Source organism: Malurus melanocephalus, unplaced genomic scaffold (assembly GCF_030028575.1).
Source record: "Malurus melanocephalus ecotype Western Australia unplaced genomic scaffold, MMel_1.1 scaffold_128, whole genome shotgun sequence".
In the NCBI taxonomy this organism is placed as follows: Eukaryota; Metazoa; Chordata; class Aves; order Passeriformes; family Maluridae; genus Malurus; species Malurus melanocephalus.
Window position 1 is genome coordinate 157034 of NW_026623360.1, and position 23628 is coordinate 180661.

Consider the following 23628-nt stretch of genomic DNA (forward strand, 5'->3'; position numbering starts at 1 on the left):
TCTTCACGTTGTTATTAATTAATAGAAGCAAGTGGAATCCTTTTCTTCAGTGACCAAGCATTCCATCAGCTTGCTTATTCACGTGGATGCTCAGGTGAAGAAAACCCAAGCAATTTCTTTTGAAGAAAATTGCTGTTTTAAGAGSCAGCTTGTTTGAAAACAGGCTGCACTCAGTAGCTTTTGCATTTCAAAGTGCTTAGCACAGGCATCTCCTCCCCACTCCCCCCTTCACTGCCAGCCWGGTGAAGGCAACCCAGCAGGTTTGCTTTGTGTAAGGTCTCAGRTAAGATGAGATAAGACCTTCAGTCTATGGGCACACAAATGCAAACTGAACATCACTAATATTAATTCTTTCTGTACAACAGAGAAATCAATCACACCCCTGCTCCCTCATGAACCATGAGTTACCTTTTCATGCCACACTTGCATGTGTTATGTGTAGGCTTTATGTCATGGTTCACAATTTTATTTATTRTAAGATTGTTTCTTCTGCTTCTTAACTCATGCAAGTGTGATGCCAGCAGCCTTCACTGAGTTYGATCTTGTGTTGGGAGACTTTGCTACTGTTGTCACTGCCCTTTAATTGTAGATCACTGGGGGTATTTTTAGACCAAGTTTAACCTTCAAATTATAACAACAGATTCACCATAAACAACCAACAAAACAAATATTAAACAAGTACTTAGGATCTTTTGAAGTTACTCTGACTCAAAATAAATAATAGCAATTTTKTTTTACTAATAAATGAAATTGCAAACGATGACATAGGAAGTCTAGTGTCAGATTTATCACAAGCTGAACACAGTGGAATGTTTCAGTAAGCAAAGAATCTTGTCTTAAATATTCTGACAAAACAGTTTCCAGCACCCATAATTTATAAGTAATACTGAAGCATTAAGCCAAGCTAACCCTGGGACAAGGGTGCATAAATTTATTTAAGTTAGCCAAATTTCACTTAGAGTTTGAGATACTTTTCTTCTTCCCCCCCCCCCTTTTTTTTTTTTTTTTTTATTCTAACCCTACAGAATGTCCCAATTTTCAGGGTAATTTATTGTTTTCAGTTAAACTTCTACCTGRACATTTATGGTATTATAACTTCTGGCAGGATTAAATGCCAGGTGAGTCTGGTGTAGTGTGCTGGTGCTGTCCTGGCTCCAATCCTACCACTGAGGATGTGTCATCTCACCCTTTTTTCCTCCTTGTCACCCCAGATTTCTTGTACTAAGCTATCCCATGTGAGAAACATCMCCCAAGAGCTAGTGCAGTGCAACACAGGAAGTTTTAATTTTGGGACAGATGGTTTGATATTAATCACATGTCTGACATATTAAAATCTTCCCCCAGATGTGTCAGATATGCCATTTTGAACCAGGGCACAAACTGGTCCCCTCCAGGAGGATGCTGGTCCCATGAATAAGCATGTCTGTGTTATTAACTCCCTCTTGCTCTTTGACAGGATGACCTGCTGTCCTTGAAGGTCGTCAGTGTCCTTCACCACCTCAGCATCAAAAGAGCCATTCAGGTTTTGAGAATAAACAACTTTGAGCCAAACTGTCTGCGCAGGAGGCCGTCTGATGAGGTACTGCTTTACAAGGAAGCTGTGAAGAGGAATCCTCTAGGGTTTTATCCCTGATTATTCCTGCTCTGCTCTCTCCTCCTGTCACTCATTCTGCTTCATCTTTGGTTTCCTTTTTCTCGTGTTGTTCTTTTAACCTCAAGATCTGAGATCACTTTCTTCCCTCTACCTGCCATGACCCCAAATTCACGTTCCCCTTTCCAAGTCTCCTGCTTCTTCTCCAATCCAGCAGCTGGGTGTTTTGGCCCAGTCTCTGATGTGCCATCTGGAATGCATATCATCTTGAACTCAGTGCACTGTTGCCATGAGTCTTGTGCAACTCTGTAAAATTGATGGCTGTGTCAAAATTGTCTGTGTAGAGGGAGCTTGGCTCTGTTACCAGGMAGGAGACTGCCATAATTTTGTTTTGGAAGCAGCAAATGCTGGATAGGGCAATGGATGACAGAACAACCCAGATTCTTGGATTTAGATTCACARTGTGTATCTGCAAGAAAGCACAGCAGCACATGGAAACAGCCAAATTTCAACTCTACTGGTAGAAATGGCAAATAATCCTAGTGCACAGCAGGATGATCAAATAACTGAAGCATAATACACCCCTGCCCCCTGCCCAGACTGACCCTCATGCTGCTCATGCTGCAAGGTAGCAATCCAGAAGGAGATTTGTTTCTGGAGTGTAAAGTAGGAGTGTAAAGTCTCAAKTGTAAAGCTCCCCTTAAAGGCAGGGGAGCTAAGATTGAGGCTGGGATTCAGCTGATTCAGCTGAGGACATCTCCTTACCCACCTGTTCCTCCTGTTGGCAGAATAATGTGACACCATCTGAGGTCACCCAGTGGACCAACCACCGYGTGATGGAGTGGCTGCGCTCCGTGGATCTGGCAGAGTACGCGCCCAACCTGCGGGGCAGCGGAGTGCAYGGAGGGCTGATGGTGAGCTTTTGGRGTGGCTTCTTTCATTTTATAAAAAATATGTGTCTAGGAACCACTGGGTCAATGTTCTGACATTATCTTTGCTGCACATACCTTTTCTGCTTATTCTGCTTAATAAGAAGTTTATTACCTTAAGGTTCAAAGGATATGAATGTCTCCAGAGGAAGTAGTGTGGTTTAGTACTCTGTATTCCCCTCAAAATTTTATTTTGGCATGCTTGTCCACCTCCTGTCCCGCAGTGCTGCTGTCCTGTTGAACAGCCACTTTCTGTCTTCCTAGACCTGGATATGGTTTTCTTTTGTGAGGAAGGCTTGTTAGTTTTGTAAAATTTGGGAGTACACTCTCAAACCAGGATTGTTTTTAATTGCTCTAGCATCACCTACTCCAGACCAGAGACTTATACCTGCAGAGGTTTGTTATGGTGATTAGGAGTTGTATCTGTGCTCAAAACATTTTATGTCTGTTTATTTTCCATGATTCCTCTGGCTGCCTTYTCCAGAATTAAAAGAAGATGCTGGGTAAACATTTTTTGGCAGCTTTGCACAGTACTTCAGTTAAGGGTGGATTTATCAGTTCATTTCTTCTTACCTGCCAGTTTGTTCCTATTTATAACTTCAGAARGAAATTCAGAAGGTAACATTTTAGGAATCCTTTAACTAGTTAACTCTCTTTTCTCCTTCTTCTCCTGTTTCCTCTAAAATACAAACAAAAAGTCCCAAAGCAGTTTTAGGGAGTGACCAAGATAGGTCTGGATGTCCTTGAGATCTCATCAGACAGTACYGGCTTCAGCTGGATTCTCTGTGGTTGGATTCCCAGGTTTTGGAGCCCCGTTTCAACGTAGAAACCATGGCACAGCTGCTGAACATCCCACCCAACAAGACGCTGCTGCGGCGCCACTTGGCCACTCATTTCAACCTCCTGGTGGGGCAGGAGGCCCAGCAGCAGAAGCGCGAAGCCATGGAGTCYCCAGACTACGTCCTCCTGACAGCAACTGCCAAAGTAAAGGTAACAGGCTACGTGTTCTGGGAGCTGTGTGAGATGCCAGGGAGGCATTTGGATCTCCAGTTTTATCTGTGTTGGCAGGGCGCTTCAGTAAGGTCTGAGAAAAAGATTCCTAAAGGTTCCTAAAGGAAGAAGCATTGAGAGCAGAACCTGGCAGATCTTGGTTTGAAACTTATGTCTGTCATGAACAGGCCACTTCTCAGCCTCTCTAAATGCACAGACAAGAGGTAGCACTTGTGTTATCCTTCTGTCTGTACTGAGAGATGTTTGRGAGGGAGACTGTCCCTTACTGTTTAATGTAGTTAATTAACGTGGTTAATTAATGTGGAATTTTCACCTCATTTGGGAAACCTCACTGTTAAGTGATGGTGTCTTAACAGTGGTAGAATGAGAGGACACGTCCTCCCCATGCCACTGTCATGCATTTCAGAAAATCTGTGTAGAAGGGCACTGGGATTTTCACCCTTCATCATGGAAACACCAGAGTGCATGAGTAGGCCTGTTAATTATTTGCTGATTCTCYAACTCCTTGGCAAATTTCTCTTCACTTTTAAGCCAAAGAAACTTACCTTCAGCAATTTTGGGAGCCTGAGGAAGAAGAAGCAGGATGATGTGGAGGAGTATGTGTGTCCTATGGAGCTGGGGCGGGCATCTGGAAGTGGATTGAAGAAGGGCTTYAAGCCTGGCCTGGACATCCGAGTATATGATGATGATGATTTGGACAGGCTGGAGCAGGTAAGCCAGTTCTAACAATTCCAAGTCTATGTGCTGTCAGGTTTGGTGGAACGCCCTTCCATATCCCAGGGAAGCCTTCCTTTGCTTTGGCCCGTGAAGGTCCTGACTTCTTGCTGTCACACAGCATTACTGGCAAAAGGGTCTGGTCCCAGGGAGGTTGGAGCTGTGAATGCAGCAGCTTTAGGGCCTGCTCTGGAGTAACTCTCCTCTCCTGACAGGCCACACTTCTCCCTTGTTCTGAGCATCTCAGCATAATCAGTAAAYGGTGTGCTGCACTTAACTGCCACTCTGTCATAGCAGGACAAGGGGCAATGGCTTCACACTGTCAGACAGTAGGTTTTTATATTAGTAGCTTTAGGATATTAGAATAAAGTTCTTCCYTGTGAGGGTGGTGAGGCCCTRGCAYAGGTTGCCCAGAGAAGCTGTGGCTGCCCCATYCCTGGMAGTGYCCAAGGCCAGGCTGGATGGGGCTCTGAGCAACCTGGGATAGTGGAAGWTGTCCCTGCCCATGGCAAGKGGATTGGACYAAGATGATTTTTAAGGTTTCTTCCAATCCAGTCCATTCTATGATACAAATAATTTATTAKTAATTCATGATTCATTCTTTGTTTTTTATAGATGGAAGATTCAGAAGGGACRGTGAGGCAAATAGGAGCATTTTCTGAAGGCATCAACAACTTGACAGTAAGTCTGTAAATGGGGTCTATGGAGTAAGATCTGTTTCTGTAGGATGGGTGGGAATCCCTTGGCAGTCACTTTTGTTAAACAGGGTCAGTGAGGTCCTTTGGGTCTTCTGCAGGGACAGAGGGCACAAGAAAAATGAGTGGTTCAGGAAGGTACCTGCCCATCCTGCTGGGGAGGTTTAGGTTTGGTGGCCTGTGCTGGCTCCCCACACACCAGGGAGAGCAGGGGACACATTGCCCATGGTCAGAGGGTATCCAGGTGRGGGTCAGGGTGCATTTTCTGGGTGGAAGCCCCCAGCCATTGGGCCAGCAGACAGCAGTGAGCTCGTTTTGCACCGGGGTGGGTGAAAATCTCCCTCAGCAGAACAAAACAGTGGCTGGCAGGAAGTGTTTGCTGCCCAGCACAGGATGGGACCATCCCAGGTGACTGACTCCAGTTGTGAGAAGCCTTGAATCCTCCCTCCTTTCCTTTCCAGCACATGTTGAAGGAAGATGAAATGTTTAAAGACTTTGCCACGCGCTCTCCTAGCACCAGTATAACAGATGAGGACTCCAACGTGTGACAGTCACCACCAGGCACTGGCAAAGGCTCGCTCTCCTGTGTGCAAGGACATCTCCGTCCCACGTGATGGGCAGCAGATCATGTACTTTACATTGCTCTTGCTTCTSTTTGTTAGAAGTGACACTGAGGGGTGGCGAATTTTAAAGAGAAAAGGAGAAAAGACAAGGTGCCTACTCTAAGTTGCCATAAAAACCACCCAGACACTGGTGAATGGKAATCGTTTTAACTCTATTTAATGTACAAACTGGTGATATGTTTCAGAGTGTTGCATTTAAATTGACGTGGTATGATAGTGCTCCTTTTGCTTATCCCTGGCCTCAGATAATCCTTTTTACTGTTTGAAAAGAACAGAAGATGTTAGGTAAAAGTATTGCGTCTGTAGATACCGCACATCAGCTCTCTCTGCRCTCTCAGCTGAAAAATAAAGGTTACTGCTCTTTGGCACAAACACCAGTTCAGCCCTTCCTACAGYATCCAATGTAGGATTTTAGTCATCCGTGCCCTGCGTAAGCTCCCCAGTAGCTCTTGACTGTTRCTCCTATTTTTTATACTGTTTTATAAGAAAAAATAAAAAATTAAAAATAAGTATATGAAGTACATATAAAAGCAAAAATTTAAATTTTGTGAGGTAGAGTGATGGAAAGTTGAAGGTGTGTGAGGGAAGGGGAGAAGGTTGTAAAAAAATTATGCCAGTTTGCAAACCAGCTGGTTACTGGGAAAGGCAGGCTGACCTTTGAAACTGTTTGCTTTCGTTGCTTTTTACTGAGTGCACAGTTAATGATCTTCCATTTGAGATGAAACAATTCTAAAGCATGTTTCTTCTAGCAGTGACTCATACAGAAACTGCACATTTTAAAATGTCTTCTTTCTTGTCCCCAGCAGAAGTAGTTAGTGCATTCAGCAACATTATTAACACTTCCATTACTTAAAAAATTTCCTTTGAGAGTACTCCCTGCATATGGACGGGATATTTCTGTGCTGTGACTAATGTGAAGATGGTGTAGTTGCAAAAAAAAAAAAAATAAAGTTATATAGAGAAATGTATAGGAAATATATTATTTCACATTATTAAGCCTAAGGTGGGACTTTTCCTCCAAAATTCAGATATCAAACATGTTGCTCATCATTTTACCTCCAAAGCACAGCTCCTCTGCTCTTGAGGATCATCAGATTTTAAAATTCCTAACTATCCAGTGGAAACCTTGTGTGAGACTTCCGGTATTGCGAGGTGTCCTAGCCAAAAGCAAACAAACAAAAGTAACTTTTTATGACAGTGGTCMTTTGTATGGTGTTGAATGTTGCATGTATTTTAGCACAATGGCATGAAGCTGCTTTGCTCTGTGAAGGCAAACCAAAGTCCAGCTGGAATTGTTCCTTGCAGTGGTGTTGCTTTGCCAAGCGTTTGTCTCTTGTTTTGTTGCTCTCCTTGCTGGAAGTGAGACCATTCCTGGTATCGTGCAGGGGATTTGAGGTCTGTGCTGACTTTGTGGGTGTTTCTAAAACACTGTTAACAAAGCTAGGAAGGGAAGAAAGGTTCTTCCCAGGATTTTCAGGGAACTCCCCTCAGATCAGAGGCATATTCCAGCATTATAAAGATGTAAGCTGATAACCTGGACCTTTGAAGGATGTGCAATGTCGGTGATTATTGATGTACCAAGATGCAAAATTTAATGTGGGCAGGTTATATTGCACATTATATCAAACACTGCCATTTTCTGTTCAGTAACTGGAGCCAGGCAAACAAACCATAAAGTCTACATAAAATACTTTTTGCCACTGCTTACCATTTATCTATGAACAGATCATACTGCTTTGTACAGTTTTCCTGACTGATTCCTGTCCGTGAACAATTTGCTGTCTGTTGTTTCTCCCTCTGCAGYTTTGGGGGTATTTGAGGTATTTTATCGGGGCAGAAATACCACATAGTGTAACAACACCTGCTGTCAGCTTTAGGGTGCAAATGCTTGGGATGTGGATTCAGGCCCCCCTTTCTGTGAATACTCTGCAATATTGTTATTATTTACGTGTGGAAGCACTGGGAAATGTGGTGCAGGCTTCCAAATAAAAGTATTCCTCCAGATGGCTCTCATTAGTCACTGGCTACTAAACAGGACTGGATATTCATGGGGGCGGGGGAAAGGGAGCTAGTGACACAATACTGTGCTGAAATAGCCACAAACACTCTTCAGTTTCTCTGGAGTGTCATCAGTGAGGGTTTCTTCAAGTCCAGTGTAAGCTGCACTCTGCTCCAGGCAGCCCTTGGAGCTRCCTGCCATCTGAACCCTGGTTATCTTATGGGGTGGGGACACGAGAGAGGGGATGAAGTCAGGAGGTTTTTATGTGCYGTCAGGGTGTTAAATTGGTGCCTGTTTGGAGAGGGCAACGTAACTGCTGTGTATTGCCATGTGARATCCAATAAAGTCTGTGGAAAATTCCTAGTGTTTCTGGAAGCTGGTTCCCTTTTTCACATATCCTTATTTTTTCTTTCCTTTTAGTTCTCCTAGGAAGCTTGTTTTGTTCTATTTAAMAAACAAAGGAGGGAAAGGGGGCAAAATCACACATTTTTTTGTTGACTCATTAGTTCTTTTCTCAGTAGTGCCTGCAGCAAGGCTCAACTAACACCTAAGAAATCAACTATATTGACACTTTTTAGTTACTTCTGGGATCCAGATTTGAACCGTAGTGAGTTTTTTGGTGCAGTGAGAAGTGGCATCATCATTGCTTGGCATGTGCTCCACAGGAAGCCCTCACAGGGTGCTCTGTTCCTTCTTCCTCCTTCTTCCTCCTTCTGGGACTCTCTCTGATTCCAGATGTCATTCCTTTCTCTGGGAGATAAAAAGGTGGTTTCATCTCCAGGCAACATCCTGTGCCAAAAAAATATGGTTTCTCTGCAATAGTCCTAGAAAGGAGATCCAAGAAGGTRAGATCAGACTGGAATGAGATAACATCAGCCAAAGAAATGGTGCCGGAATTAACAATAAGGAAAACAAGCACAGATGAATTCAGTAGGTGTGAAAGCTACAGGGCCTGTTGGGCTGGTCCCTGCTCAGTCAGCTGTGGAGAAACACACCCAGGAGCAAGCCAGGCTGCCCTGCGGGCTCACAGAGCTCAGCGCTGCCATCACCTTCGCCTGGAAGGCTCCAGGTATCCGTGTGCAGCTCAACAAGTCTGGTTGAGCCCAGCACCTGCACAGCCTTCTCCGGAAAATAAAGGTTCTTCCCTGAGACAGTCTGCATGTGGAAACGACCTCCTCCGGCACAGAAAATGGGCCAGAAGGTCTCCCAGGAGGACAACCAGGAGAACAAGGCTGAAACACTGGTCATGTGTGAAGTCTTCAGCCAGGGCGTGCTCCACGCATCTCAAAGACTAAAGGACTATCTCGGTTTTGTGGATCCTCAAAGCAAATTCCAGCCAGCCACRAACACGCTGAGCGAGATTTTCCTGGTCAACTTCATCAGCTTCTGCGTGGGAAAGGGCATGGAGGAGCGGATCATGACCAGCAAAATGACCAAGCAGCAATCCTCTCTGTTCGGGGTGGACTGGATCTGGACTCTGTGTGGGKCTGACAAGCAGATCAAGCTGCAGATCGCCGTGCAGGCTTTGCAGCCGGCCGAGCTTTTCCAYGGCGAGGGCCCTGCCGAGGATTGCTGCCGGGAGGCCGCGCTGGCCGACGAGTGCTTCCAGAACATGAGCAGGTTTGAGAAGCTGGCCCAGTTCTGCCGCCTGGTGGGACGGGACTGCCTGGGCTTGTTCGTCATGTTCGGCGTGCCAGGGAAGCCCAAGGACATCCGAGGAGTCCTGCTGGACAGCGTTGCCAAGGAGGAGCAAAAATGCCGCCTGTCGGGCAGGAATGCACTACGGCAATTTGTCACCGRCACTGACAGCTCCCTGCCCACAAAAGACATGCTGGAAAATTGCCTGGGCACCAAAAACGGGCTGAAGGACGTGGGCAACGTGTACATAAACTTTGTGTGARCAGCTGGGCAGGAGCAGCGTCTCCATGCAGCACCGGGGGCTGCGTGGGGCTCATCTGTGCCTCTCTCTTTCCTCCCCACACTCCATTCCCTCCACCTTCCCCTCGACCCATCGTGTTCCCTGAGCTTCTGCAGAAGCCAGGCTGAGTCAGCCTCTCCAGCTTATAAAACAACAGGACGGACCTGCCAGAGAAATGTGTTTATAGAAGGCACGACGTTTTTCCAGAACATTTTGTTCACCAGACATTAAGTCTTGGCTGGAGMTGCTGAAAGCTTGATCAACCAGAGCTCTGGGGAGGTCCTGGTAGATTTGACTCACAGCCTTTGTTTGCTGTGTGGCAGATTTTTTTCTATCCGAGGAGGGTGTCTGTAATAATGAAAATGTGCTGGTGCTGGTCAGAAGAGTTGCAGTGAGTGKGAAGGACAATACCAGGCCTTAAAACAGCTGTTTTGGAAGAGTGAGCTGGTTTCAATTAAGAGAAAAACCCTTCACGGTGCTAGAAAGAGGCTCTGTGAGAGACTTATTAATTACCTGCCCCCTAATTCATGCCAGGCTCAACGGGGCCTTGGAGCTATGAACAAAAGGCAGGGCTGGGGCCAGCTGCAAAGCTGAGTGGCTGTGCCAGGGCAAGGTGTGGCAAAAGGTAGGGACAGAGGTTCAAGAAAACTTGGGAAAAATCGAGCAATCGGGACAAAACCCAGGCCTGATGTGGGTGTGATCTTTTCCTCTTCATAGCRACAGAGGCAGCTCCTGACCACTCACAGCAGAGAGCAAATCTGGAGGAGGCAAGATTATTTCACTTGGAATTTMTTTTCAGTAGCTTAGAAGCTGATGACATTTATGGGCTTGATTTATTCTATTTCCCTCAGCTTTTACTGGACTAAGTGAGGCTTTGGGGTTACACAATTATAATTACTTTCTTTCAGCYACTGTTAACCAGTGAAGGAGGACCTGATCCCTATTCAAACAACTGATAAACTCGCTTTGATTAGAGCTGTCTGAATAGTCTTGTCAGTGCAAAATTCAGCTGCCACTAATTTTCATACAAATGTAATCATTTATAATAATTAAAAATAATAAATAAATAAATGATAAATTAATAAATGATTAATAAATAAATAAATAATCATTTATAATAATTATAGAAATCATTTTGAAGACTCATTCATCTTTCACTATTTATTATTTGAGTTATAAAACGGGGGCAGCAATGAGAGCTGACAAACAGAGCCTGTTACTTAGAGCCATTAAAAAAGAACCTAAAGAGACTGAGGCATCAGTGCCACAAGTGTTTGTAGCATTCCATGGCAGTCTGAAATGGGAGCTGAAATAAGAGCAAACACAGAGAACTGTGACATTTTTGCTGAGTCACAAACATAGCTGGGTTTGGAGAAGAGTGGCCTTTCAGTCCTGAAACAGTTCATTGAGATGGAATTGTTTTCAAAGGGCTGCTGTCACTGTATTCTCTGTGTGTGGCTGGGTTTGCTGGGACAGAGGGGACCGTTCTGGTGTGTTGCATGAAGAATCTGCATAGCTGGGGGGATTGGGGATTGCCTGTTTGAACTAACAGGATCATCAATACTGCAGCACCATTGATGCTGGTTCATAAAAGATCTGCAGAAAACTTTAATTTTGCATTAAATTGGTATAACTAGTTTGACTTCAGCTATCTTGTTCTGTAGACAAGTTGGCTCACTGAAAACTGGGCTTTTTTTATGCTTTGCATGCTTTCTCAATAATAGAGAGGGAAGGGGAAAATCAAAATGTCTTGGCTGTATAGTTTGAACTATRGGAGTTACACACTGGGGCAGTTGTTGATTTGATTTGTGTCCTCCAAAGAGCTTTGCTACCTGAGATGTCACACATCTTGATGTGTTATTTTGGGAGCTGGGGTATGTTGCCCAGGCTGCACCACACTCTGGCTGTTTCCCTTGTRGGCTTTAGCTCAGGCCCCTGGGCCCTCAGACGTGGTGGGAATTGGCCAAGGCTCTGGATTCTGGCTAGCAACAGTGACAAGTATTTCACCATGTCAATCTGACCATGTCCACGTACTCAGCCAAGCTGGAGCCTCGGCYCAGGTGACTCACAGCCATCCCCAGGCCTCTGTGACTGCACGTGCTGATGGACCAGGTCAGGTGCAGCCCTCAGCCAGTGACATCCAGGGCAATTTGTGTGGTAACATGAGTGAAAGCAAAGTGAAGGGCTTGACTTTTTTTTTTCTATTTATTTTTTTTTCCCTTTGGACGTCATTTGCTAATGTACAGTTTAGGGTCGTGTATGGTTTGCCCATCCTCCCCAGGTGATCCATCACCAGTTCATCCCTATTTTCAGTCCCCCCCCATTCCTGGGGGATAAGATCTCTTCCTCCCTGCTGTGCAAACATTTCCCTTCCACTGCTGCAAGGACTTTGTTTCTATGGTTGGTTCTGCAAAGCTGCCCTGAGTCCCAGCCTCTGCACCAGCACCAGTAGGCAGGTGGAACTCACCTATTTCCAGATTCAAATCCCTTTGTCATTCCTGCTCATTCCTAGGCACTGAAAGCTCATTTCAGCTATTCAGAGACAGCACTAACTGGTCCATGGATTTAAGGAAGCAGCCAGACTTTGGGAATGTGTGTTGCCATTCTCAGCATGTCCAACAAGGGGGGGACAGGAGGAGGACAGGGAGTTGTCACTGCTCATGGGCTGCAGGGGACACCTGCACTGAGGAGGAAATGGAATGGGAATGGAAATGGGAATGGGAATGGGAATGGGAATGGGAATGGGAATGGGGCTGCCTCAGGTTGCCCAGAAAGGTCGTGACTCCCCATCCCTGGAAGTGTCCAAGGCCAGGCTGGATGGGACTCGGAACAACTCTGGCTTGTGAAAGGTGTGTCCCTGCCCATGGCAGGGGGYGGAACAGGATGAACTTTAATATCCTTTCCTTAAACCCAAACCATTCCAKGGTTCCAAAKCCTTATTCCTGTGRTCCGGGCTCCAAGCCTTGAGGCTGATCTCTCCTCCTCCCATGCTCTGTGCCACACCTGCTCTGCCAGGGAAGGGGTGGAAGCAGGGACAGCCCTCAGAGAAAAACTTCGGGTCCTTTTTCCCTTTAATCCAACCCTTGTCATACATCCAGCCCCCTGTGAATCCTGCTCTGATCACATGACTGAAAATCTTCAGTATAAAAGATAGAGTTGCTTAAAAAGTGCTTCATGCAATATTAAAACACCTTTCCCAGCRGCACATGGTCGTATTGTCAACCCTTCCCAACAGCGTTCAAGAAATTGTCACTCTGATGGCAACTGGAACCCAAAGGGAGCTCTGCTGCCTTGAGTTTGGGCTGGGGGGTCATTGCTTTCATTCCCTTTGTTACTGCTCTACTTAGGGCTAAGAGCTGAAATAAAGCAGAGAGACTTTAATTAGCAGAATCCACCCTTTCCTGGCAGCACTTCATGATTTCTTGGAGCTCTGACTCCCCTCYGCTTTTCTGGAATGGAAACAAACCAGGCAGTTTGGATTTGAACTCCAAGCTATAGTTAAATTACAGTATTTAATTAATGCTGTTASAGTAGAACTAGTTTCAMAGAGGTAAGTGATATGAGTAAAAAGCAGATTAATTAATTAAAACAATGGATGTCCCTTATGGATTTGGGGCCTTTTTGCTTAAAAGACACTTCAGAATTTTTAGATGTGTTTTATTGCTGGTGTGGGTTTTGTTTGTGTTGTTGTTTCTTTTTTTTTTAAATTGTATTTCTAAAAATGCCTGTTTCTTGAGCTGACACTGCTCATACAGGCCCCCATTCCCCATCTGGACTTTTAGAATTCCATCAGGAACAAATGTGTACAGGGAGATCGCTGTGGTTTCGCAGAGGGCCCTGGAGCAGAGTGGAGGATCTCCCCTTTCCCACCGAGCCAAGACTATCCCTTCAGCTTTTGAAACYTYGCTTTCTCCTTGGGACAAACTGGKACTTCTGCAGTTCTTCYGCAGAATGAAGGAGAGGAGCGATCACAGAATCAAAGCCAAGGGATCAAAAAAGCTGCTTTATGGCTCCTTGCAGTGTGACTGGTGAGAGAACCTCCCTTTCACCAGTTTTGTGAGCAAATTTACCATGGGACCAATTTTGTTTCTTGTGTTTCTAATTGACCCTGTACCTCCTGCCCCATTCAAAGGTCATGAAACCCACAACACCCACCAGCTTCTGCTCAAGGTGTGCTCAGGGGTATAAACCTGATCTGGCAGACCTTTGCTCCCAGAAGTGCTGTCAAGGGGTGACATGGGACAGAAAGGTGTTCCCCCCTGCCCCGCCTTCATCCATGCCCCTACTCCCCGTTTTTTCTGGCTGCTGCAATGCACCTGCTGGTCCTTTCATCTTCTTCTTCCTCCCTTTCTTCCTTTGCTTGAGCTGTTGGAATGCCTCTGCAGCCTTCTGGAGCTGGGCAATGAACACTTGGATGTCATTCCAGAGTGCAGTTCATGACTTGCTGTGAGGACAGAAACCCAAGGGACTGAGGTGAAAGCGAGCCTGGGCYGCACATGGCTGGGAGCCTGAATCCAAGGGCCTGCTGCACTTCCTGGGAAAATGCACAGGAGTCTACAATCCACRCATGAAATGGAGATGAATGCATCCCTCTGCAAACACAGAGCTGCTGGCTGTGTGCTGTCCCTACCAATGTGACAGTGACCCCTGSTAATGGACAGCTGGAAAATAACCCAGGTGGGATGAGGAGGAGCAGACCTGGAATCAGCRGAGCTGCCTGAGGTCAGAGGACATTGGCACTAACCCAGTGATGGAGATTTGCTTTTGGCCTCCTTACCTTTATGCACAGCAGGTATCAGCTGGAAAAAACGGCCAAAGGATGCATTAAATGTCTGCTCAGCCCTTTGCTCCCTGTCTCCCTTCTCCCTCTGCTCCTGCCTATGGACTGTGCAGTGTCCTTGTTTCCCACCATTTCCTTTGCAATCATCTCTTGTGCTAAAGAGAAAAGGAGATATAGACCCCGGCCCGGCCGCACCTTCTCGCACCGAGAGGGCCAATGGCCACCGAGACAATTAACGGGGTTTAAATCCCCTCGGCTTCACCCCGCAGTCGCTCTGGGGCCCCGTGCACCTGTGCCGGCCCCGCCCTTCACACCCGTGCCGGCCCCGCCCCGCCCGCGCCCATAAATCCCAGCGGATCCGCACCCGCTCCGTTTTGTGCGGTGGATGTTCGGTTTGGGATGCAGCGGTACCATCGCTCGGAGCTCTGTGCGGGGCCCCGGACAGGGCACCGCTCTCGGCGCTGTGCGGAGCCCGAGGCAATGAGGTGGGGCCGGGACCGGAATCMARGTSTTGCCGGTGTCTGCTGCGAGTCCTRGGCAGAGCCCCTTCTCCCTTGACGGGCAGTATGCTGGTCCCGAGGCTGGAGGACGGAGGCGAGATTGCGGCTGAGATGGAGACGGGGATCGCCACTGGCGGGAGTGACTTCGCGACGGGCGCTGGGGCCGAGCCTGGCGCTGCTGCTTCGGCTGAGGCCGGCGCGGGGCTGGGGTCCCGCTCCGGGCACGGTCCCGCTGCGGCCGCGGGGAGATGGGGTTGTGCCGGTGCCGGGCCTGGCAGGAGAGCGGCGGTTCCCCGGAGCAGGCGCGGGATCGCGGCTGGAAGCGGGCGGGGCGGGGGGACCGCCTGTGCCGGCCCCGGGACCCCCAGACGCCGCCGCTCCCTCAGCTCTCCAGTTGCGGCGCCCCCTGGCGGACGCGGAGCGGCGGCGCTGCCTCWGGGCAGGGCACACCTCGCAGCCGCCGGTGCGCGCCCGCGGCCCCGTCCGAAAACCCCGAGGAGTCTGCCTCGCCCCGGCATCCCCGAGACCACCGCACCTCCCCAGGCCGAGCAGCGCCCGCCTCCTCCTCCCCCGTGCTCGCCGCGCCCCGGTGCTCAAGCGGGGCTGCATAGCCGCGGGTGGGAGGAGCCGCTCCGGGCCGGGCGCTGGGGCCGAGTGCGGCGCTGCCACTCCTGCTCCGACTGCGGCCGGAGTGGGGCTGGGGCACCGCCGGGGCTCGGTCCTGCTCCAGCCGCTCATCCAGCACTACCTGGCGAGAGCTGATGTCCTTCCTCTCCCCCACTTTCTTTGTGGCTCGAACTCTCCAGTGAAAAAACTTCCAGTAAAAACGGATTACTCTTTATTTCCAGAGCACAGGAGATTATGACTTGGAAAAACCCACAACGATCATCAAGTCAAATGATGAGAAGTGGTTGGCCCATCTGGGAATTGAACTCAGAATCTTGGCATTCTCAGCACCCTGCTCCAACCACCTGAGCCAGTCTCAGTGTCATGAGAAATGTCTTGCCTGAGAGGGGAATAGCTGCTGCTAGCAAGGTAATTCCTACATAAATGTAGCTCTTTCTTTCATGCTAATGCTACTTTCCATACCAACCCCTTGAATGGCTCTAGAGCACAACTGGCTGACACCTGACATGACAGCACAAAACTCTTACAACCCTGATTTCCTGCCCTTTCCCRGATTTACTCAACAGCTGTAATGGTGCTCCTCCAAATCCCTTTCCAGGGAGAAAAGACCAAGACAAGTCCGGAGGATTCATTTGGTCCATGGCAAGTTGTTCTGGAAAGCATCAGGGCTGGTCCTGCCTGCAGAGGGACGTTTCCTGCAGCTGAGTATTTACAGYCCAAAATCACAGCAGGTGCTGAGGCCAGGGCCACTTTCCTGGCTCAGAGTTGGACGRAGCCCTTGGCAATTCCCAGTCACTGCCACGAATGTTCCTTGGTGTTTCCTCCATGTGTCCCAGTTGGCCAGGAATGTAGGGTTGGAGGAGGCTGGGAGCCACAAAAAGGGGACCAGTACTACTTGTCCTTTGTATTTCCAGGGGAGGAGCTGTGTCTGCAGCATCCTGCCTATGGCATGCGTTGTGCAAAACACATATCCAGAGGATGGGCACTGGGATGCCCGGGCAGCACTTGAATGGACATGGATAAAAGCCTGCCTGTGGCTCCTCAGCCATGGAGATGCTTCATCCCAGACTTCCCAAAAATACCTCAAGGAACAGCTGGCACCTGGGAATGCTGGCACAKTTGCAGAAGGGCTCAGCCTCCTAGAGCTCCCACACACCCACCAGTTATGTCCCACCCACCCTGAATCCCTTCTCTTCCAGCCTGAGGACATCATYCATCAGCAGCRTTAAAGCCAAGGCAAGCTTCCCTCACAGAAATTACATCTCAAGCAATAGCCCTCAGAGATGCCTTAAAATAAAAGGTGGGATGAAGTTTTGTTTGGATTAAGCTGGGAGTTTTTCAGGGAGCCAGCTGGAACCACAGAACTGATGGAAGGCATTCACAGGTGGGTCMTACTGGAGGTGCACTGAAGGTAGATATGTGCATTGCTTTCCTCAGGAAAAAGAACTTCCGAAGGCCACTCCTGAGGCTCTGACACAAAATCAGGCTTCTGCACGGAGAGACATCCTCACCTGGGCAGAGGTGCTGCCTCAGCACAGGCCAGGAGTGTGTCTGACCACAGCCTTCCCCTGCTTTAAGATATCAACTGGAGCCTGGCCTCAGCGTGGGTGGAATCAGCTGAATTTCAGGGAACTCTGTCAAGTGCCACCAGGGACAGTGGTGGGGCTGGGGGATGAGAGTTATAAATAGCAAATTCTATGGAATATAAACCTGTCCTTGTCYCGATCCCACTAAGCTTCCCTGGAACCTCTGCTGCTTGACACAGCTGGYGTTAAAGCGGCAGCTTTGCATGAAAATATCCACGCTCCTTGAGGTACTATGAGGTTATTCCTGTGGGAGTTCAGCAGGGAATTTGGGGCTATGAGTATAAATCATGTAAGCTAGCAAAGCTGAAACTGAAACCCAAATCTGGGCATCACACAGAGAATAATCTTTGTGCTGCCTTGTCAGCTAAAGCCCCTGGGCTTGGAAATTTCAGCAGACAAATGYAGGAAATTATCTAAATCCCAGCAACCAGCACCCCCCAAAGGGACAATCCAAGTGCCAGGGTGTGAGTGSTCRTGTCCTGCTGCTGCTGCTGGAAGGACAAATTCTCCTCCCCACAGCTAGTATGGGCTGGATGGGAGCTGAGAGCCAGAGGGGCAGGAAAGCGGATCAGCTGCCCAGGAATCCCCAGGAGATGAGGCTGCTGGAATGTAATGTGAATCAACTGAAACCATTCTTTCCCTGGCAGAAGACAGGAGCCAAAGCAGATCCCTCATGGCCAGGCTGGTGGGCAGTAGTTGGATCCACTGTGGGGGCTCCCTGTGCCTGCCAGGAGCTCTAACTCTGCTTTTCCTACCAGCTCTTGAGCAGTGTCACAGCACTGTGAGGAAATTCAAATCCAAATAACCCCCAAATCCCACRGAGTGAATAAACCCAACAGAGAAATGCATTGTCCTAAAAAGCTTAATGATTTGTAAAAAAATGCTGTGACAATGCTGTAATGGGATTCCCAGGAACCTTAATGCTCTTGGTTCCATTTTTATGTATTTTTAGTCCCTCAATGGGCAGCTTGTAGAATTTATCCTGGGATTTAGAGGTTGTGTAGGGTTGGTTTTGAATTGACCCTTCACCTCTGGTTCCACTCTGTGCAAACACAACTTGGGCTGAAGTGGGTGAACTCATTATCCCAGCTTTCCCCTCAAAAATATCCCCTATKTATTTCCCTGTAGATAAAGTCAGATTTTGCCCCAAACTGTTCATGCCTCACCTCAATTTGCCCCCGAAGTGTCCATTCTGTTCCCCACAGGTGACCTGGTAAGGCCAGGCAGGTTCCTTTGCCTTTCTCCTGCCTCTCTCCAGCCTGAGGCTGCTCCTCTGCTCGCTCTCCATCCTTGTCCCATACAAAAGATCAGGAAAGGGGAAAGGTTTCAGAAAACATTTCTGCAATTAATGACTAATTATCTTCAATTCCCCAGTGAGAAGAACATGAACTCACAGCCATTAAGGCCTGATAGTCCCCTGCAGAGAGAGCTCAGCACACATCCACAGAGGCAAGTCCAGCATCTGAAAGAAAGAAAGAAGAAAAAGGTGATTTCTTTTATTTCAAAGGTATTTCAAGTTCTCAAACCCAAACCAACCTTTACTCTGGTTTTTGATTGGGTGAATCGTGAGTGGTGGGCACAAGTCATGTCACTCATGCTGATGTGAGTGATTCTTTCTGGKGGCAGAGCAGCTGATTTCCAAAGTTCACTTCCTGCCCCATGCCTGATGAGCACAGGAGAAAATCTCTTCCATGAAGGGATTTTGCTCCATCTAATCCCATTTGCTCAGTCTGTTCCATGTGGGGATTGCCAGGCTGGGGCTGTGCAGGCAGATGCAGCTCTCAGCGCTCTTCTGCTCCAAACATAACTCTGGGTTCCTTTGCAAACTGCCTATGCCATGAGGTTTTCTCCAGGAGAAATAATGGAATTGCTCATGACTGGTTAGAGATTAACTTATCACAAAGGGAAGTAAAAAAGAAATATTCCTGTTAGAGCCTTTGGGACTTTCTGGGCTGAATTGAGAATTGTACATTAATTCCCTGCAGTGCAAATACACAACAACCTCCAACACAAAGCCAATACTGTCAAGTGGGGTCTGACAGCAGCACTTTGACAAACTTCATTGTCATTCTTCTTTTCAGTGACTTTTGCCATCAAACTCTGAAGSTGACAAGCCCAAAAGCTCTGTCTGGCTGCTCAGGAACAAAAGGATACTCCCAGGGATGAGGCACATTCCCAGCAAACACTCCCAACACAGCAGAGGCACCACTGGAGCTCGTGTGTGGGGCTGGGAAGGGCTGCAGGACACAGCCCCAGGTGGGGTGGCAGTGACAGTGACAGCAGCAAATTCCCACAGTCTGATGGCACAACAGAGAGACAAAGGCCAGCAATGCCCACGGGAGGCACAGGTTTAATTCTGCTCTGGGCGATGCCACATCCCAGCAGGAAATCTCCAGGGAGCTGTAAACTCKCAGGGTGCACAAAATGCAGCATCTGTCCCCCTGATCCTGCTTAAACTCAGCGTGGGGGCCAACCCCCACAGGTAAACACTGACCTGACCTGGATCAGTCTCCAACACAGCCCCAGTTGTCACCTCCAACTTGCTCCTGGGGCTGCCACCATATTCCTAACGAGGTGGCAAAGGCCACTTTGGCCAGGGCTCTCTGTGTCTCAGGTATTGGGGACTACAGGGACCAGGGCAAGGACAGCTGAAACCAGGCACATCCCTCTGGATTTGCAACACTCTGGGGACAGCTGAGGACTTACCCCACACCAGGGGCAGGACCAGATGCCCTCCAGAGCCCATTGGGTTTGGCTGCTCAAACACCAAAGCTTTTGGCAAAGATGAGTTAAGTGGGCTTTCCTGTCCTGAAAGAGAGGAGAAAACAGAAAGTAAGTCCACTGTGGAAGTCAGAGGCTCCTGGCTTCCCCACTTCTCTTCTGATTGCTCACTGTAGGGTTTTATCCATAAAAAAAGAGAGGTGGCACCAAATAAATGTGCCATTTTCCATCATTTTTCCCCTACTTTTTTCATACATAAAAATAATGCCCATTTTTTCTTACTGYATTCTTTGCCTAATTTTAATGGAACTATTTTCATTTCAGGCCCCACTTTTGAGTTATTCACTCCTTTGCCATTGAACTTTGGACAAAGGAAGAGAAGGATCTGTTCCACACAGGCATCATCCAACTTGGATGTACCAACCCCAGCCYGTTCCATGCATGCTGCCTCATTTTCCCCCATTCTAGATTCTGGCTCCAATCCAGTCTGAGTTTTCTCCTTTTTTTTTTCATGTCTAGAAACAGGAAATTGTCCTGGTCAGGGTGTAAGACCTTAAACTGCACATTTATCTGGTGGGGGCTATGACTGAGATTCCAGCAGGGAACTGAAGCTGCTGCTTCACCACATGGTGTCAGCAAAAGAGAGAAAACACAAAATGTGYATCCAAAAACAAGTATAAAGTGATTCCTCCTGCTTTTAGTGGGACCAGGGCTAATTCTGCCCTGGAATGACAAAGAACTTCCCCAGACCTCCAGAGACCCCTTGAAAAACCAAAGGGAAGAAGGAAAGGAAAGATGAAAGGGGAAAGGGAAGAAAGGATGTCTGTCTTACCTACTGGGGACAGCACAGGTCCTCCTACTCCAGGGGACTGGGAATGTGGCTGAAGCCAAAAGTACCTTTCCAGGCAGGAGGGGCTTTCCTAAAGCACCACCTCTGGAGAGCAAAGGGCTATGGAAGAAATGGAGTGGGAATTTATAATAATAATCATAATGTTATTGGGAAAGAGCAACAATGGAAGCAACAATAATTCCAAGGGAGCAGGAGCAATGCAGTGATTTAAATGAGGTTTTAGTGAAACAGCATCTCCTGGGATTGCTAAAGGACCTTTTTACAGCTCCAGCTGCACCCCAGCCAGGGTGTGAGCAAGCACAGCTAYTTCAGCTTTAGAAKTCATGGATCTAACAGAAACAGATCTTGAAAAAMTAATTACAGGATGTAAGAAYCCCAGGYTTTAAATTAAACTACATTTGYTAGCTCTTGATAAAACTCATAAYWGCAGTTTCACACTACCAGTGCCTGAAGAGACCTGTCAGGGAAAGGTTAGGTTTTTTCTTCTCTGCAGTACAGCCCTATCCGTGAGATTTATGAAAGCAACAATGTTTAAAGTCAGATTTTTTGTTTAAAAGCATTGCACATTACCTGAGTTGCTGCAGAGTTCAAAGTTCTGCTGTTCACCTTACACTCCTTCCAGAAACACCATGAAAAACCTCACTGTTACCCATTAACAAGGTTACCCAAGAGCCCATTATTTATGTGACTTTCTCTCCATTGTACTAAAGTTCCCTGAGTGGTGTAGGACACCTTACTGATGTGGGGTCATGGACACTTAGAATCTGCAAATGCCAGGGAAGAAAACCACCCAGATGAGGTCAGCACTGCTAGATCAACTGACGAACTTTCCCACAAAACTTCTTASAATTTCCAAGGATTGTGTGATTATTTCCGATGTTTTTGACATGAAAACAAATGAAGAATAAAAAGTTATATGTAGTGCCCACATACCTGAACTTGTGTTCAACAGATCAGGCAAACTGARGCACTGTATTCTCTTCTCTCTCCCATTTAAGCACTTTTCCCAAAATAAAAGCACTTCACAAGAATGGACACGTATCATACACAGCTCTCAGGGCTCTTGCTGGGTTTTATGTTTCTTGGTTATTTTTTTTTTAAATCCTCAGTGTATAGCTGGTATAACCCAGCAGGAATTCCCCAGGACCAGAGGAAGTGCACCAGTAAAACTGGCTGCTTTCAAAGGACATGGTTTAGTGGYTCATTCCCCACTTCACTTACCTTTCCTCCTGGATCCTAATTCATCAGCAACAGGGAATAAAATTATCATATTCAGGGAAATCCTAAGTGACACACAAAACCCCTTCCAGCTGGTGATAACTTCCTGGGATTTCAGCACATTTTATGAATGTACATAAAGACAAAGTGAAATAGGCCTGAAATCAGGRTCTGGGGAAAAGCAGCATCACCACTTCTGCAAGAATAAATTCATTTYACTTTGGATCATGAACAGAAACACTGCCGTGAGCAGTCACTAAAATGACTGACTTCAGCCTTTTGTGCTTGTGAGTAAATCAAATTTTGCAATATTCTAATAAGTGTAARGTCCACAGCAAAGTCCAGAACTACAAAACAACACGGGAAGGAAACACAGGTTCAATCTCTGCTTTAGATCCACACAACAGCACTGTCCTTGATCATACACTACAAGGGAATCCTAAAAGCACAAAAGGGATCCTCCCTGCTTCCAGAACATCAGCTGTCAAATGTTCATAGAATCACAGAACTGTTTAGGTTGAAAAAAGACCTCTAAGATCAAGTCCAACTATAAGCCAGACTAYCAAATCCACCACTAACCCATGTCCGYAAGTGCCACAGCCGCACATTTTTTAAACACCTTCAGGAATGGYGATTCCTTCACCACCCTGGGCAGCCTGTGCCAATRCTTAATAACCCTTTTAGTGAACAGCTTTTCTCCAACAGCCAATCTAAACCASCCCAGGCACAATTTGRGGCCAGTTCCTCTCATCCTGTTGGGAGCAGAGCCTGACCCCCACCTGACCACAAGCACCTGCCAGGAAGCCGTAAAGAGGGATGAGGTCTCCCCTGAGCCTCCTTTTCTCCAGGCTGAGCATTCCCATCTCACCCAGCAGCTCCTCACAGGACTTGTGCTTGCAACAGGAAATGGAAAAGTTCAGTGTTCACGTATGGACACCTTTAGAGTTCATCCATGGAGGACATGAGGGTGTTCTGCAGCTCTGTTTGAATCCCCAAAAATACACATTAGCTTGGATTTACAGGGCCACCCCTGGGGAGCATCACACTGAGCTATCAAAATCCACAGGAGTTCTACATTCCTGTTTGTATCTTTTGGGAAGGAGCCTGGGATCTGAAAGGACAAGTACTTTGCATTTCAGTTCAGTATTWAATAGAATTGCCAGCAGACTAAGAGCAGAACATCAAAATAATATTTATTGACCTGATTTAACCACATCCTCCCATCACCTGCACCATGCCAGGAACAAACTRTCAGTATCTCACTGGAATTGTGTTGTTATACAAACACAAGTAAACACACACTAACCCAACTGTATTCAAAAGTATCTATTAATTTCACCAGAAATATTTACAAGTAACATTTTTTCTTGAAAAGACTTCTTTAAGCCAGAAAAAAATTCACAAATAGTAAAGGGAGAATCTAATAAATGAATCGAAAGTCACAATATTGGTCACCCACTGCAAAAGAATCAAAGTTACATTTTGGTTTTATTTTTTAGGGACAGCCAARAATCCAAAAATAGTGGTTTGACTCTAGACACTTATATAAATCTCATAAAAGAATTAATCTGCTCCTTCAGTAACAAGAGCTGCCCCATTTCCAAACTAATCCAGTCAAAAAACTGTCGAGGAAAGTCTGTATAATTTTATGTTATTTATGCACTCATTTATCTATGACCTACAGTATTTGCTGGTTTATTTAGAATTTATTTCTAGAATAGAAAAGAGAAAATGCATTTTACAATGSCAGAATCTCAAACTCTCAACTTTCATTTACACAAACAGATTTCTATCAGTTCTCAGAAAGTGACTATATATTTTTCCTATTTTGCTCCATGATATAGCCCAAAATTCAGAGAACCCAGA

At 46.9% G+C, this 23628-nt stretch overlaps 2 protein-coding genes and 2 long non-coding RNA genes across 4 annotated transcripts in view; 3 read left to right on the plus strand and 1 right to left on the minus strand.

The window, feature by feature from the left end:
- PPFIBP1 (PPFIA binding protein 1) overlaps positions 1-7910 on the plus strand; it is a 103237-nt gene extending 95327 nt beyond the window's left edge. Inside the window, exons 25-30 of the mRNA XM_057370496.1 lie at positions 1457-1579; positions 2380-2505; positions 3322-3510; positions 4063-4242; positions 4861-4926; positions 5402-7910. Of these exons, the coding sequence (XP_057226479.1) occupies positions 1457-1579; positions 2380-2505; positions 3322-3510; positions 4063-4242; positions 4861-4926; positions 5402-5488 (771 nt within the window). The 3' untranslated portion in view covers positions 5489-7910. The remainder of the gene's footprint in view (positions 1-1456; positions 1580-2379; positions 2506-3321; positions 3511-4062; positions 4243-4860; positions 4927-5401) is intronic.
- A 104-nt stretch (positions 7911-8014) lies between these two features.
- On the plus strand, positions 8015-10424 carry REP15 (RAB15 effector protein). The gene has a single exon (XM_057370495.1). The coding sequence runs from the start codon at positions 8722-8724 to the stop codon at positions 9460-9462; it is 741 nt and encodes a 246-aa protein (XP_057226478.1). The 5' UTR covers positions 8015-8721; the 3' UTR covers positions 9463-10424.
- A 6294-nt stretch (positions 10425-16718) lies between these two features.
- On the plus strand, positions 16719-19601 carry LOC130576111 (uncharacterized). Its single transcript, XR_008965639.1, has 3 exons — positions 16719-16771; positions 18348-18459; positions 19055-19601. It is a non-coding gene; the product is annotated as an uncharacterized LOC130576111 (long non-coding RNA).
- On the minus strand, positions 18374-23622 carry LOC130576110 (uncharacterized). Its single transcript, XR_008965638.1, has 4 exons — positions 21115-23622; positions 20527-20643; positions 19680-19781; positions 18374-18435 (listed from the first exon to the last, which is right to left on the minus strand). It is a non-coding gene; the product is annotated as an uncharacterized LOC130576110 (long non-coding RNA).
- Between the last annotated feature and the right edge of the window lie 6 nt (positions 23623-23628).